This window comes from Oncorhynchus nerka, linkage group LG19, assembly GCF_034236695.1.
Source record: "Oncorhynchus nerka isolate Pitt River linkage group LG19, Oner_Uvic_2.0, whole genome shotgun sequence".
Classification (NCBI taxonomy): domain Eukaryota; kingdom Metazoa; phylum Chordata; class Actinopteri; order Salmoniformes; family Salmonidae; genus Oncorhynchus; species Oncorhynchus nerka.
The window spans coordinates 49,838,538-49,855,505 of record NC_088414.1 but is presented as its reverse complement, the minus strand read 5'-3'; the positions used below and the strand labels follow the sequence as shown (position 1 = coordinate 49,855,505).

At 44.7% G+C, this 16,968-nt stretch overlaps 1 protein-coding gene across 3 annotated transcripts in view; it reads right to left on the bottom strand.

Annotated features, from left to right (window-relative positions):
* Positions 1 to 3,865: 3,865 nt before the first annotated feature.
* LOC135562524 (uncharacterized) overlaps positions 3,866 to 16,968 on the bottom strand; it is a 30,794-nt gene continuing 17,691 nt past the window's right edge. Inside the window, exons 4-7 of one of the 3 annotated variants that reach the window (XM_065005012.1) lie at positions 11,803 to 12,146; positions 11,066 to 11,161; positions 6,828 to 6,869; positions 3,938 to 4,024 (exon numbers count right to left, since the gene is read on the bottom strand). In XM_065005012.1, the coding sequence (XP_064861084.1) occupies positions 6,836 to 6,869; positions 11,066 to 11,161; positions 11,803 to 12,146 (474 nt within the window). In that variant the 3' untranslated portion in view covers positions 3,938 to 4,024; positions 6,828 to 6,835. Of the gene's footprint in view, positions 4,025 to 6,827; positions 6,870 to 11,065; positions 11,162 to 11,802; positions 12,147 to 16,968 lie in introns of all 3 variants that reach the window. The other 2 variants (XM_065005013.1, XM_065005011.1) reach the window with 2 other exon arrangements.

Sequence of the window (16,968 nt, the reverse complement as noted above, 5' to 3'; positions counted from 1 at the left end):
AACATCAGGTGAATAGACAGGAGCTGGGTCAAGTGGGAAGGGAATCATCAGGTGAATAGACAGGAGCTGGGTCAAGTGGGCGGGGAAACATCAGGTGAATAGACAGGAGCTGGGTCAAGTGGGCGGGCAAACATCAGGTGAATAGACAGGAGCTGGGTCAAGTGGGCGGGGAAACATCAGGTGAATAGACAGGAGCTGGGTCAAGTGGGCGGGGAAACATCAGGTGAATAGACAGGAGCTGGGTCAAGTGGGCGGGGGGAAACATCAGGTGAATAGACAGGAGCTGGGTCAAGTGGGAAGGGAATCATCAGGTGAATAGACAGGAGCTTGGTCAAGTGGGCGGGGAAACATCAGGTGAATAGACAGGAGCTGGGTCAAGTGGGCGGGCAAACATCAGGTGAATAGACAGGAGCTGGGTCAAGTGGGAAGGGAATCATCAGGTGAATAGACAGGAGCTGGGTCAAGTGGGAAGGGAATCATCAGGTGAATAGACAGGAGCTGGGTCAAGTGGGCGGGGAAACATCAGGTGAATAGACAGGAGCTGGGTCAAGTGGGCGGGGAAACATCAGGTGAATAGACAGGAGCTGGGTCAAGTGGGCAGGGAATCATCAGGTGAATAGACAGGAGCTGGGTCAAGTGGGCAGGGAATCATCAGGTGAATAGACAGGAGCTGGGTCAAGTGGGCGGGGAATCATCCTGTTGGACCAGGAGCTGGGTCAAGTGGGCAGGGAATCATCAGGTGAATAGACAGGAGCTGGGTCAAGTGGGAAGGGAATCATCAGGTGAATAGACAGGAGCTGGGTCAAGTGGGCGGGGAAACATCAGGTGAATAGACAGGAGCTGGGTCAAGTGGGCAGGGAAACATCAGGTGAATAGACAGGAGCTGGGTCAAGTGGGAAGGGAATCATCAGGTGAATAGACAGGAGCTGGGTCGGGGAATCAGTGGGAGCTGGGAAACATCAGGTGAATAGACAGGAGCTGGGTCAAGTGGGCGGGGAATCATCCTGTTGGCAAACATCAGGTGAATAGACAGGAGCTGGGTCAAGTGGGCGGGAAACATCAGGTGAATAGACAGGAGCTGGGTCAAGTGGGAAGGGAATCATCAGGTGAATAGACAGGAGCTGGGTCAAGCTGGGCAGGGAATCATCAGGTGAATAGACAGGAGCTGGGTCAAGTGGGCAAACATCAGGTGAATAGACAGGAGCTGGGTCAAGTGGGCGGGGAAACATCAGGTGAATAGACAGGAGCTGGGTCAAGTGGGAAGGGAATCATCAGGTGAATAGACAGGAGCTGGGTCAAGTGGGAAGGCAATCATCAGGTGAATAGACAGGAGCTTGGTCAAGTGGGCGGGAAACATCAGGTGAATAGACAGGAGCTGGGTCAAGTGGGCGGGCAAACATCAGGTGAATAGACAGGAGCTGGGTCAAGTGGGAAGGGAATCATCAGGTGAATAGACAGGAGCTGGGTCAAGTGGGAAGGGAATCATCAGGTGAATAGACAGGAGCTGGGGTCGGGGAATCATCCTGTTGGACCAGGAGCTGGGTCAAGTGGGCAGGGAATCATCAGGTGAATAGACAGGAGCTGGGTCAAGTGGGAAGGGAATCATCAGGTGAATAGACAGGAGCTGGGTCAAGTGGGGGGAAACATCAGGTGAATAGACAGGAGCTGGGTCAAGTGGGCAGGGAATCATCAGGTGAATAGACAGGAGCTGGGTCAAGTGGGAAGGGAATCATCAGGTGAATAGACAGGAGCTGGGTCAAGTGGGCGGGGAATCATCCTGTTGGACCAGGAGCTGGGTCAAGTGGGCAGGGCAATCATCAGGTGAATAGACAGGAGCTGGGTCAAGTGGGGGAACATCAGGTGAATAGACAGGAGCTGGGTCAAGTGGGCGGGAAACATCAGGTGAATAGACAGGAGCTGGGTCAAGTGGGCAGGGAAACATCAGGTGAATAGACAGGAGCTGGGTCAAGTGGGAAGGGAATCATCAGGTGAATAGACAGGAGCTGGGTCAAGTGGGCGGGGAAACATCAGGTGAATAGACAGGAGCTGGGTCAAGTGGGCGGGGAATCATCCTGTTGGACCAGGAGCTGGGTCAAGTGGGCGGGCAATCATCAGGTGAATAGACCAGGAGCTGGGTCAAGTGGGGGGAAATCATCAGGTGAATAGACAGGAGCTGGGTCAAGTGGGGGGGAATCATCAGGTGAATAGACAGGAGCTGGGTCAAGTGGGCGGGGAAACATCAGGTGAATAGACAGGAGCTGGGTCAAGTGGGAAGGGAATCATCAGGTGAATAGACAGGAGCTGGGTCAAGTGGGCGGGCAAACATCAGGTGAATAGACAGGAGCTGGGTCAAGTGGGCGGGCAAACATCAGGTGAATAGACAGGAGCTGGGTCAAGTGGGCGGGCAAACATCAGGTGAATAGAATACATGAACATACTGTATAGAAACTGTCCCAGGCTGGTAGACAGTAACCGGTATGTACCAACACGCGCATGTACTTTTCTTAGTCCCCCGTTTCTCAAATAAGTTCAAATTTGAGAAACGTTTAGTCACCACACCTTATTAGATCTTCAACATTGCAGAACCATTTTTTTTTTTTTTTTTTTTGGTCAACTTTATTTTCTAAAATTACAAATTGTAAACTTAAAAGACAAATGTCATGGACAAAATGATTGGCACCTCAGAGCTTAGTACTTGGTTGCACAGCCTATTGACCATGATAACCGCAGACACTTCTTGAAGCAAAACATATATATGCTTGACACACCTTTTCAACTGTCAATTTGGGGACTCTTAGCTGGGCGCACCAGAACCTCTGTTTTAGGGGTCATTGTCCTGCTGGAAGAACCACAACCTTTAATGGAGACCCTGTTTTTGGATACTGGGTTGAACATTGGACTCCAGAAAACCCAGAATCTCCTGTTCCAAGACCACTAGTACCAGAAGCAGCAAAGCAAACCTCCACCATCTTTGATTGTGTTATTTTATCTGAATGCTTTGTTTTGGTTGTTGGTAAACACCAGGAAGACCCCCCCCCCCAACAAGACAAAAATAATCATGCAATGAGTAGATTATCAGGGCATTTTGGAGTGCAATGTCTCTCTGTTGAAGGTTGTGGGTCTTCTAGTAGGACAACAACCCTAAAACACATAGAAGCACCCTGGAATGGTTCAAGACGACAACGCTGGACTGTTCTGGAGAGGCCGGTGAAGAGTCCAGAATCACATCCATTACCTTTGGGGGAAAGCTCCAAACAGCAGTTGGTGGAGGGCATTGAATAACTAGATCTGTTATTTTCTGAAGGTCAAATCTCCAGTAGAATAGTGCAGCAAGCTCATTGATGGAAGAAGAAACATTTGTCTGCAGTTATCTTGAACAAAAAGATGTGCAAAAACTAGCAACAAAATAAACATATGTTCCTCAATGTTGACAATCCAATAACAAAAAAGGTGCGGAGACCAATTTCAAACGTTAACTTAAAGAAGAGAAGAGAAAAAAAAGGGAATTATTTAAGAGAAGTTGCAAGGATGCCAATCTATTTGGCTGCAACTGTACATCTAGAATATGGAAAGATACATATTCCTCACACCAACACACTGTAACAGGAAGGTGTGTGGGGTTTCAGTGTGGCTTGAGGACTGCAAGGTGAACCAGGTCCCCCGTGATACCAGTCAGTATCCGACGTCCATCTATGTCTGAGGACGTCGGGAGCTGAGGGGGGAAACCAGCCTGAACTTAACCCTAAATCTTTAAATGTCTAAAAATCAAATCAAATCAAATGTATTTTTTTAAAATCTCAAAGTGCTGCAGTTAAAACCCCAAACAGCAAACAATGCAGGTGTTGAGAAAAACATGATCTTTTTTTTAAAACTTTGCATTTTGACGTTTGAGAAACATGGATCAACGGCGAATTCTGACGTGAGACTGAGCTAGTAGGAGGCGTTTGGCTCTGTGAAAGAAGAGCAGCCAAGCCTCCCGCTGGGGTCCAACCTCCTCACCATAACGCTCTGCTGCACAGGACCTCTGGAGGGGGTGAGAGGGAAAAGAGAAGGAGGAGAGTTTGGTTGAGTCAGTGTGTCTGGTTGATAGCAGCAGTCTTTGTGTCAGTTAAACAATGTGAGCCATCCATTCATTCACTGTGTTTTTTTTTTGGGGGATTCACATCAGCGTCACATGCCTGTCCACTGGTCACAATGAGAGGCTCTTAGTTATCTGACGTAATGACATGACACTTCTCTGCCCTCTTGTGGCTGCGTTCCAGACAGACTCCTGACCTCTCCAGGGACGAGTTCTAATTCTCTACCCTTCTAGAAGTGTATACTTGTTCTTTCCTCAGGCATATGGAGGAACCTCCCTCCAGTAGGGCCTTCTTTAAAAATAGGTTACATCTTTTCCTGATTCCGTTTGAGTATTTTCTACATTTAGTTTTTCCAGGTTTCCACAGGTCTTTTCAGGTTTTCACTCTCAAAAAGCACTATTTTTTTTTTAAATAGAAAAACAACAAACCTGGATGTTGTAAGTCCACAACAATGATTAAAGCACCTCAGGAGACCACTGTGAGGTCTTGGAAACCTCTGTGTTTCTGGGTGTAGTTAGTGTGCATTGTTGTTTGGTTAGCAAAGGTTTCTTTAGTGCTCATCTGATTGCAGAGTTTTGTGAGGGATTTTTTTTCCCCCCCATCACAGTTTTCAAAACAAAATGGCCACTGGATGAATGAAAATAATCCTATCAGCATTCTACCAGATAGTCATAGGCTACTTTGTAGATGACATTTCATTTAGTTTTATATGGGGAAAGGCTTTCCATCTACCAGAAGACTTATCATCATCGCTAACAGCTAAGTGGACATTCCTGCGCCTCTTCAGGAAGTTGCAGGAATATAATTAACTTAGTAGAAAATACATAAAATTACTAAATTCAATGCAGTTATTTGATTCCCTACTATTTTTTTGAATATTGTTGAATTCCGTTTTAAATGTCTGGATTCCGTGATTCTGTCCTCGTTCTATTTTATAGGACCCCTCTTCTTTCTTGCACCAATCCAATGCTTTTAGAGTGGACGTGAACAATCACACACTTCTGGAGAAGGAGCGAGAATCAGAACTCAAGCTTTGTCAAGACCAACTGGGTAGTTATTGTGTGTCTGAGTATCAGTCTGTTGTTGTGTCTGAATGGAAGCCCACCAGTCTGAGTATCAGTCTGTTGTTGTTGTGTCTGAGTATCAGTCTGTTGTTGTGTCTGAAGGGAAGCCCACCAGTCTGAGTATCAGTCTGTTGTTGTTGTGTCTGAGTATCAGTCTGTTGTTGTTGTGTCTGAAGGGAAGCCCACCAGTCTGAGTATCAGTCTGTTGTTGTTGTCTGAGTATCAGTCTGTTGTTGTTGTGTCTGAATGGAAGCCCACCGGTCTGAGTATCAGTCTGTTGTTGTGTCTGAGTATCAGTCTGTTGTTGTTGTGTCTGAATGGAAGCCCACCAGTCTGAGTATCAGTCTGTTGTTGTTGTGTCTGAGTATCAGTCTGTTGTTGTTGTGTCTGAGTATCAGTCTGTTGTTGTTGTGTCTGAATGGAAGCCCACCGGTCTGAGTATCAGTCTGTTGTTGTTGTGTCTGAGTATCAGTCTGTTGTTGTTGTGTCTGAATGGAAGCCCACCGGTCTGAGTATCAGTCTGTTGTTGTCTGAATGTCTGAGTATCAGTCTGTTGTTGTTGTGTCTGAAGGGAAGCCCACCGGTCTGAGTATCAGTCTGTTGTTGTTGTGTCTGAGTATCAGTCTGTTGTTGTTGTGTCTGAATGGAAGCCCACCGGTCTGAGTATCAGTCTGTTGTTGTTGTGTCTGAATGGAAGCCCACCGGTCTGAGTATCAGTCTGTTGTTGTTGTGTCTGAGTATCAGTCTGTTGTTGTTGTGTCTGAGTATCAGTCTGTTGTGTCTGTGTCTGAGTATCAGTCTGTTGTTGTTGTGTCTGAATGGAAGCCCACCGGTCTGAGTATCAGTCTGTTGTTGTGTCTGAATGGAAGCCCACCGGTCTGAGTATCAGTCTGTTGTTGTTGTGTCTGAATGGAAGTTGTTGTGTCTGAATGAGTCTGAGTATCAGTCTGTTGTTCAGTCTGTTGTGTCTGAATGGAAGCCCACCAGTCTGAGTAGCAGTCTGTTGTTGTTGTGTCTGAGTATCAGTCTGTTGTTGTGTCTGAATGGAAGCCCACCAGTCTGAGTATCAGTCTGTTGTTGTTGTGTCTGAGTATCAGTCTGTTGTTGTTGTGTCTGAATGGAAGCCCACCGGTCTGAGTATCAGTCTGTTGTTGTTGTGTCTGAGTATCATCAGTCTGTTGTTGTTGTGTCTGAATGGAAGCCCACCAGTCTGAGTATCAGTCTGTTGTTGTTGTGTCTGAGTATCAGTCTGTTGTTGTTGTGTCTGAATGGAAGCCCACCAGTCTGAGTATCTTTTAGGCTTTTAGATGGACAGCACCATGCAATGTCATGCAGTCAGTCAGCCAACCAATCAGCCACGAGGTCAACTCTCCCATGCAGTCAAGTCAGTCAGTCAGCCAACCAATCAGCCACGAGGTCAACTCTCCCATGCTCTCAGCCATCAGTCAAGTCAACTCTCAGTCAGCCAACCAATCAGCCACGAGGTCAACTCTCCCATGCAGTCAAGTCAGCCAACCAATCAGCCACGAGGTCAACTCTCCCATGCAGTCAAGTCAGTCAGTCAGCCAACCAATCAGCCACGAGGTCAACTCTGCCATTCAATCAGGGGCAGATGGCCCAGTACCAGCAGTAGTTCAGTAACAGAGTGTTAGGTGAGACAGTTAGCTAGTGTAAACGTGGTTACCTGCATATTCACTCTGCAATTAGAGAGTAGTTGAAGGTTCTGCTGCAGGACGAAGAACAACAGGGTTAACAACAGAGAGGGTTATACCTTTACAGTCCCAGCTGATATACCTTTACAGTCCCAGCTGATATACCTTTACAGTCCCAGCTGATATACCTTTAAAGTCCCAGCTGATATACCTTTACAGTCCCAGCTGATATACCTTTACAGTCCCAGCTGATATACCTTTACAGTCCCAGCTGATATACCTTTACAGTCCCATCTGATATACCTTTACAGTGATATACCATTACAGTCCCAGCTGATATACCTTTACAGTCCCAGCTGATATACCTTTACAGTCCCAGCTGATATACCTTTACAGTCCCAGCTGATATACCATTACAGTACCAGCTGATATACCTTTACAGTCCCAGCTGATATACCTTTACAGTCCCAGCTGATATACAATTACAGTCCCAGCTGATATACCTTTACAGTCCCATCTGATATACCTTTACAGTCCCATCTGATATACCTTTACAGTCCCAGCTGATATACCTTTACAGTCCCAGCTGATATACCTTTACAGTGATATACCTTTACAGTCCCAGCTGATATACCTTTACAGTGATATACCATTACAGTCCCAGCTGATATACCTTTACAGTGATATACCTTTACAGTCCCAGCTGATATACCTTTACAGTCCCAGCTGATATACCTTTACAGTCCCAGCTGATATACCTTTACAGTCCCAGCTGATATACCTTTACAGTCCCAGCTGATATACAGTCCCAGCTTTACAGTCCCAGCTGATATACCGTTACAGTCCCAGCTGATAGTGATATACCTTTACAGTCCCAGCTGATATACCTTTACAGTCCCAGCTGATATACCTTTACAGTCCCACCTTTCTGATATACCTTTACAGTCCCAGCTGATATACCTTTACAGTCCCAGCTGATATACCTTTACAGTCCCAGCTGATATACCTTTACAGTCCCAGCTGATATACCTTTACAGTCCCAGCTGACCTTTACAGTCCCAGCTGATATACCTTTACAGTCCCAGTTGATATACCTTTACAGTCCCAGCTGATATACCTTTACAGTACCAGCTGATATACCTTTACAGTCCCATCTGATATACCTTTACAGTGATATACCATTACAGTCCCAGCTGATATACCTTTACAGTCCCAGCTGATATACCTTTACAGTCCCAGCTGCCCAGTCCCATCTGATATATCTTTAGCAGTCGGATAGTCCCAGCTTAAAATCCCACTGAAAGAAATATAACATCCCAGCTGATAACTTTACAGTCCCCATTCAAGTCAATGATACAGTCCCATGTTCTGTCCATTCTATTTACAGTCCCAGCATTTAATCAGCTATCCGACAGTCCCAGCTGATAAATCTTTACAAAGAGATAACTGGGCCTTACAGTCCCAGCTGACAGACAGAGACTCCCAGGATTTTCACTGATAAAGTCTGACTTACAGTTGTTGGACCTAATTTCATCGTTTGAACAAGTCTTAAAATCTGATAGAATTCATCAGCTGAAAAATGACACTGATAAAGTTAAATCCAATTCCCAGTTCATAACTTTAAAATCCTACTGAAATGACAAAAATGTTCATGATCAACTTCAGTGTTCATTACCTTTACAGTGATGTGCATAGTCCCATCTGATATACCTTTTCAAGGCAATTAGATACATTGGCTGATATACCTTTACAGTCCCAGCTGATATACTTTACAGTACCAGCTTTTATTTTGAATACGGTTTGGTCCCAGGGAGAACTTTACAGTCCCGATATACTAACATATGAATTTCCATTCTTTAAATGACAGTCCCAGCTGATATGCTACAGTCCCGTGATGTACCTTTGTCCCAGCATATACGTAGCATGATTACATTGTAATTTCCATTCTAAATTAGAGGTGATATACCTTTACAGTCCCAGCATGTATTCCTTTACAGTAGCATGTTGTCCCATTGATAATTTCCATTCTAAATTAGAGGTGATATATCTACGCAGCTAGAATGTAGCATGTTGCATTGTAATTTCCATTTTAAATTAGAGGTGCTTTACAGTCCCAGCTGATATAGCAACAGTCCCATTGTAATTTCCATTCTAAATTAGAGTCCCAGCTGTGCTAGCTGATATATCTTTACAGTCCCAATGATAGCATGTTGCATTGTAATTTCCATTCTAAATTATAGGTGCTTACAGTCCCAGCTGATATACCTTTACAGCATGTTATCTTTACAGTCCCAACTGATAGCATGTTACATTGTAATTTCCATTCTAAATTAGAGGTGCTTTACAGTCCCAGCGTAGAATGTATTCCAGTCCCAGCTGATATGTTACAGTTGATATAATTTCCATTCTAAATTATAGGTGCTTACAGTAGCATGTTATATCATGTACCAGCTGCCCGTTAGCATGTTGCATTGTAAATTTCAGAAATAAAATGTATCTGTCAATGATAATGTTCTGTCCAGTGGAATGATGGTGTTCAAATGATAAAATGGCCGACCGTGATTATTAGCCTTAATTAGTTGCGTGTCAACCTATGTGATTTGTTATGTTATTGTTACCTATATGGAGATGTTGAAAATGGTGTTTTACTGGAGTCAAAGTCAGCTACTGTCGACCAATCATCTGGCTATACCTGTTGAAAACTACAACCGATTCTATTTGGATTGTTCAGGTTCACCATCAGCAATAGTTTTGGTAGTTTTGCTTTAAACAATCAGCGTTTTATGTTGTTTATTTTTTAGAAATAGAGGGTAAAGTTCATTTCATAACGAGGACAGAAATCCCTTTTGCGATGCGCACTGCATGGCCGAAGCACAGAAGACCACTCCATAAAAACATTTAAACTGTAAAAAAAATATATATATATATTTTTGAGATGGGGGTGAAATCAAAAGTTATACTAGATATTAATTGGCTGTCATAGCGAATTCTTCAGCTCATTCTGTGAGCTCCTAGGCGTTTCCACTTCACAAATAACAGCACTTACAGTTGACCGGGGCAGGGCGGAAATTTGACTGGCCTGCGTAGTCTCACACACACACACACCCTCCTCCCCTAAGCATCACTCCTAAAACAAGTCCAACTATAGAGTTCTGACTCCCCCCTGTCCTCTCCAACCATCCCCACATCACCCCCCTCCCAGTCCTCCCTCACTCATCCACATACCACAGACCGAATTTGAATCTGAGCGGGCGGGAAGGAGAGAGCAGCTGAAAGGTTTTAGGGCAGGCGACCGTTAGACAGGAGCCCCTCCTCAGGGCCCCAGAACAGGAAACGCATATCTGAGCCAGATTTGCTAACATCTCCCCGTCCTAACCTCTCACTACATAGTCCTGTCCTGCTCCCCAGCCTAACCTCTCACTACATAGTTCTCTGTCCTGCTCCCCAGCCTAACCTCTCACTACATAGTCCTCTGTCCTGCTCCCCAGCCTAACCTCTCACTACATAGTCCTGTCCTGCTCCCCAGCCTAACCTCTCACTACATAGTCCTGTCCTGCTCCCCGTCCTAACCTCTCACTACATAGTTCTCTGTCCTGCTCCCCAGCCTAACCTCACTACATAGTTCTCTGTCCTGCTCCCCAGCCTAACCTCACTACATAGTTCTCTGTCCTGCTCCCCAGCCTAACCTCACTACATAGTCCTCTGTCCTGCTCCCCAGCCTAACCCCTCACTACATAGTCCTGTCCTGCTCCCCAGCCTAACCTCTCACTACATAGTCCTGTCCTGCTCCATGTCCTAACCTCTCACTACATAGTCCTCTGTCCTGCTCCCCAGCCTAACCTCACTACATAGTCCTCTGTCCTGCTCCCCAGCCTAACCTCACTACATAGTCCTCTGTCCTGCTCCCCAGCCTAACCTCACTACATAGTCCTCTGTCCTGCTCCCCAGCCTAACCTCACTACATAGTCCTCTGTCCTGCTCCCCAGCCTAACCTCACTACATAGTCCTCTATCCTGCTCCCCAGCCTAACCTCACTACATAGTTCTCTGTCCTGCTCCCCAGCCTAACCTCACTACATAGTTCTCTATCCTGCTCCCCAGCCTAACCCCTCACTACATAGTAAAACACTGTAACAGATGGTATCTGTCTCTGTCCTGCTCCCCAGCCTAACCCCTCTCATTGTCCTATATAAATACTAGTGTAAATATAGTGAGTAAAACACTGCGTAACAGACGGTATCTGTATGAATAAATGTTAGTGTTCTCTTCACCGGTCGTCTCTCCCTATGACATCATCAAAGGCGTGGGACAGACGTTTCAGCTTCCTGAGACCGCTGGACACACTCTCCAGGTCCCGGCCAAACTTCCTGTCAATCATACACAGGAACCAATCAGAGAGCAGGACACACCAGTCAATCACACGCACTCCATTTCTGGGCATGGTCAATTCGGGTATACATTGTTTGAGAGTGTGGATGTGTGTGTAGGGATGTACAGTACCAGTCAAAAGTTTGGACACATTCAGGGGGTTTTCTTTCTTTCTTTTTTACTATTGTTTACATTTCACACTTTGTTGGTTACTACATGATTCCATGTGTGTTATTTCATAGTTTTGATGTCTTCACTGTTATTCTACAATGTGTAAAATAGTAAAAAAAAATTGAAAAAAAACTGGAATGAGTAGGTACTATATATGTGTACACGTATGGGTGTGTGTGCGTGTGTATGTATACATGTGTGTGTGTGTGTGTGTGTATGTATACATGTGTGTGTGTGTATGTATATGTGTGTGTGTGTGTATGTATACATGTGTGTGTGTGTGTGTGTGTATGTATACGTGTGTGTGTGTGTGTGTGTATGTATACATGTGTGTGTGCGTGTGTGTGTGTATACATGTGTGGGTGTGTGTGTGTATGTATTATACATGTGAGTGTGCGTGTGTATACATGTGTGGGTGTGTGTGTGTGTATGTATACATGTGTGTGTGTGTGTGGGGGTGTGTCCTCACCGTCTGAGGCTCTGAGTGTTAGGAGATGCGAAGGGGCTTCGTAGTGCAGCCATCCGAACCAGCTGCCTCCTCCCTCCCACGTTCTTCACTCCTGTCACCTCAGGACTTCGCCCTGTGGTTCTCCTCCCCCTGCGGCCTGAGGCAGGGGTGCGTTTGGGCACGGTGGCTCTGGGGGTGCGACTGGGGGTTGTTGTAGGTATGAGTGTGGTGGAACGGACGGGGGTGCGCCTGGGTGTACGGGAGGTGACCCCCTCGTTGTTCTCTCCCCTCTCACACACCTGGCCAGGTGTCGCCACCAAACACTCCTCCTGATCCTGTACCACTGCTCTGTTCCTCTGAAGCTTCTGAGAAAGAGAGAAAAGAGATCACAAGCAGAATTTTTCAGCATGTTTAAAAAAAAAAATTTTTTAACAAAAAGATAAGATTTAGAGTTGGATAAACTTGGATTTTTTTATTGGGTAACCCCAAACAGTTTCAGCTGGACTTTCACAGAATCAAAGATTCTCTCTCTTGGTGGAGACCAAGCTGCGCGTGGGTGTGCAGTAGCCTTGCAGCTCCCAGGGACAGATTAAATATCAGCCCAAAGAGAGAAGCACAGATTGAACTTCATTCAACTTTCTAGAGTTTTCCCTGTTACGGTGGTAATTGTGATCGAATCAACGAAATATTGGCCACTTTCAATGCAACATACCAAAACAAACTATGCAAGAGATTTGGTTGTAGGCAGAACTCATCGGAGTATGATTCTATTGCATACTCTACACAGACCGGTGCAGCATAACCAATCAGAGCTGCAGTAGGCCTATATGCAAATAGACCCTTGCCATATATGGATCTGTGCCATTCACTTTGAACTGGACTGTGTTTACAACATGAGCGGTCGTGAGTAGATGCGATTGGTTTGAGATCAAAGCATTCCACCACAAATCCCTCACCTACAGAGAGATGAACCTAGAGAAGGAGTCCCCTCAGCCAGCTGGTCCTGGGGCTCTGTGGGGTCTGTTTTGTGTTTGTGAACAGAGCCCCAGGACCAGCTGGCTGAGGGGACTCTTCTCCAGGTTCATCTCTCTGTAGGTGATGGCTCTGTGGGGTCTGTTTTGTGTTTGTGAACAGAGCCCCAGGACCAGCTGGCTGAGGGGACTCCTTCTCCAGATTCATCTCTCTGTAGGTGATGGCTCTGTGGGGTCTGTTTTGTGTTTGTGAACAGAGCCCCAGGACCAGCTGGCTGAGGGGACTCTTCTCTAGATTCATCTCTCTGTAGGTGATGGCTCTGTGGGGTCTGTTTTGTGTTTGTGAACAGAGCCCCAGGACCAGCTGGCTGAGGGGACTCCTTCTCTAGGTTCAGGACAGAAACACAATTAGACCCAAACACATTATGAGAAAGTAAAACTATTTGACATGCTGGAAAGAAATCAACAAAAACAACCAAGCGAATTGGAATGCTATTTGGCCCTGAACGATCTTGCTACCTTACAGTTAACTAGTCCAACGCAATAACGACCTGCCCCTTGTGGCTTACTCCACAGTAAGCCAAGGTAAGTTGGTAGCTAGCATTAAACGTATCTTATAAAAACAATCAATCAATCAATCATAATCACTAGTTAACTACACATGGTTGATGATATTACTAGATATTATCTAGCGTGTCCTGCGTTGCATATAATCTGACTGAGCATACAAGTATCTAAGTATCTGACCGAGCGGTGGTAGGCAGAAGCAGGTGCGTAAACATTCATTCAAACAGCACTTTCGTGTGTTTTGCCAGCAGCTCTTCGTTGTGCGTCAAGCATTGTGCTGTTTATGACTTCAAGCATATCAACTCCCGAGATGAGGCTGGTGTAACCGATGTGAAATGGCTGGCTCGTTAACGTGCGCTAATAGCGTTTCAAACGTCACTCGCTCTGAGCCTTGGGGTGGTTGTTTCCCTTGCTCTGCATGGGTAACGCTGCTTCGAGGGTGGCTGTTGTCGTTGTGTTGCTGGTTCGAGCCCAGGGAGGAGCGAGGAGAGGGACGGAAGCTATACTGTTACACTGGCAATACTAAAGTGCCTATAAGAACATCCAATAGTCAAAGGTATATGAAATACAAATGGTATAGAGGGGAAATAGTCCTATAATAACTACAACCTAAAACTTTTTACCTGGGAATATTGAAGACTCATGTTAAAAGGAACCACCAGATTTCATATGTTCTCATGTTCTGAGCAAGGAACTTAAACGTTAGCTTTCTTACATGGCACATATTGCACTTTTACTTTCTTCTCCAACACTTTGTTTTTGCATTATTTTTAAACCAAATTGAACATGTTTCATTATTTATTTGAGGCTAAATTGATTTTATTGATGGATTATATTATGTTAAAATAAGTGTTTTACCTTTTAACTAGGAACTCATTCTTATCATTCTTGTTCCAGGGTGTGAGTCAGTTAAGAACTCATTCTTATCATTCTTGTTCCAGGGTGTGAGTCAGTTAAGAACTCATTCTTATCATTCTTGTTCCATTAAGTTAAAATCATTCTTGTTCCAGGGTGTGAGTGTTCATTCATTCTTGTTCCATTGTTAAGAACTCATTCTTATCATTCTTGTTCAGGGTGTTCATTAAGAACAAATTCTTGTTCCAAAAGTTAAGAACTCAATCATTCTTGTTCCAGGGTGTGTTTAAATTCTTGTTCCGATTAATCGGCGCTGAAAAATCATAATGCTAGCCCACCTGGAGACCCAGGTACAACAGGTTCTCAAGGTTTCATTCAGCCACAGTGACATCACCGTTATCGCGTCCCGCCTCGACTACAGTAGCAGGGAGGGTCTGGCCGACAGCATGAGAGCCTTCAAGTCCAGCCCAGGTTGTCCTAACCCCTAGTTAATAGTCCAGGTGAGTCTCTCCCAACCCCTAGTTCCCTAGTCCAGGTTCCACTCCCAACCCCTAGGTGTCCAGGTTAGTCCCAACCCCTAGTTAACCCTAGTCTAGTCCTACTCCCAACCCCTAGTTAACCCTAGTCCAGGTTAGTCCTACTCCAATCTGTTAGTTAGTTAACCCTGCCCAGGTTAGTCCTACTCCCAATCAGTTAACCCTAGTCCAGGTTAGGTTAAAATAAGTGTTCATTCAGTATTGTTATAATTGTCATTATTACTAAAATAAAATGTATGTACTGTGGAATAGAGTCGAATAGAGTTCCATGTAGTCATGGCTCCTATGTAGTACTGTGGAATAGAGTTCCATGTAGTCATGGCTCTATGTAGTACTGTGGAATAGAGTTCCATGTAGTCATGGCTCTATGTAGTACTGTGGAATAGAGTTCCATGTAGTCATGGCTCTATGTAGTACTGTGGAATAGAGTTCCATGTAGTCATGGCTCTATGTAGTACTGTGGAATAGAGTTCCATGTAGTACTGTGGAATGAGCATGTAGTCATGGCTCTATGTAGTACTGTGGAATAGAGTTCCATGTAGTCATGGCTCTATGTAGTACTGTGGAATAGAGTTCCATGTAGTCATGTCTCTATGTAGTACTGTGGAATAGAGTTCCATGTAGTCATGGCTCTATGTAGTACTGTGGAATAGAGTTCCATGTAGTCATGGCTCTATGTAGTACTGTGGAATAGAGTTCCATGTAGTCATGGCTCTATGTAGTACTGTGGAATAGAGTTCCATGTAGTCATGGCTCTATGTAGTACTGTGGAATAGAGTTCCAGTCATGCTCTATGTCACTGTGGAATAGAGTTCCATGTAGTCATGTCTCTATGTAGTACTGTGGAATAGAGTTCCATGTAGTCATGGCTCTATGTAGTACTGTGGAATAGAGTTCCATGTAGTCATGGCTCTATGTAGTACTGTGGAATAGAGTTCCATGTAGTCATGGCTCTATGTAGTACTGTGGAATAGAGTTCCATGTAGTCATGGCTCTATGTAGTACTGTGGAATAGAGTTCCATTTAGTCATGGCTCTATGTAGTACTGTGGAATAGAGTTCCATGTAGTCATGGCTCTATGTAGTACTGTGGAATAGAGTTCCATGTAGTCATGGCTCTATGTAGTACTGTGGAATAGAGTTCCATGTAGTCATGGCTCTATGTAGTACTGTGGAATAGAGTTCCATGTAGTCATGGCTCTATGTAGTACTGTGGAATAGAGTTCCATGTAGTCATGGCTCTATGTAGTACTGTGGAATAGAGTTCCATGTAGTCATGGCTCTATGTAGTACTGTGGAATAGAGTTCCATGTAGTCATGGCTCTATGTAGTACTGTGGAATAGAGTTCCATGTAGTCATGGCTCTATGTAGTACTGTGGAATAGAGTTCCATGTAGTCATGGCTCTATGTAGTACTGTGGAATAGAGTTCCATGTAGTCATGGCTCTATGTAGTACTGTGGAATAGAGTTCCATGTAGTCATGGCTCTATGTAGTACTGTGGAATAGAGTTCCATGTAGTCATGTCTCTATGTAGTACTGTGGAATAGAGTTCCATGTAGTCATGGCTCTATGTAGTACTGTGGAATAGAGTTCCATGTAGTCATGACTATGTAGTACTGTGGAATAGAGTTCCATGTAGTCATGGCTCTATGTAGTACTGTGGAATAGAGTTCCATGTAGTCATGGCTCTATGTAGTACTGTGGAATAGAGTTCCATGTAGTCATGGCTCTATGTAGTACTGTGGAATAGAGTTCCATGTAGTCATGGCTCTATGTAGTACTGTGGAATAGAGTTCCATGTAGTCATGGCTCTATGTAGTACTGTGGAATAGAGTTCCATGTAGTCATGGCTCTATGTAGTACTGTGGAATAGAGTTCCATGTAGTCATGGCTCTATGTAGTTGTGGAATAGAGTTCCATGTAGTCATGGCTCTATGTAGTACTGTGGAATAGAGTTCTGTGGAATGTTCCATGTAGTCATGGCTCTATGTAGTACTGTGGAATAGAGTTCCATGTAGTCATGTCTCTATGTAGTACTGTGGAATAGAGTTCCATGTAGTCATGGCTCTATGTAGTACTGTGGAATAGAGTTCCATGTAGTCATGGCTCTATGTAGTACTGTGGAATAGAGTTCCATGTAGTCATGGCTCTATGTAGTACTGTGGAATAGAGTTCCATGTAGTCATGGCTCTATGTAGTACTGTGGAATAGAGTTCCATGTAGTCATGGCTCTATGTAGTACTGTGGAATAGAGTTC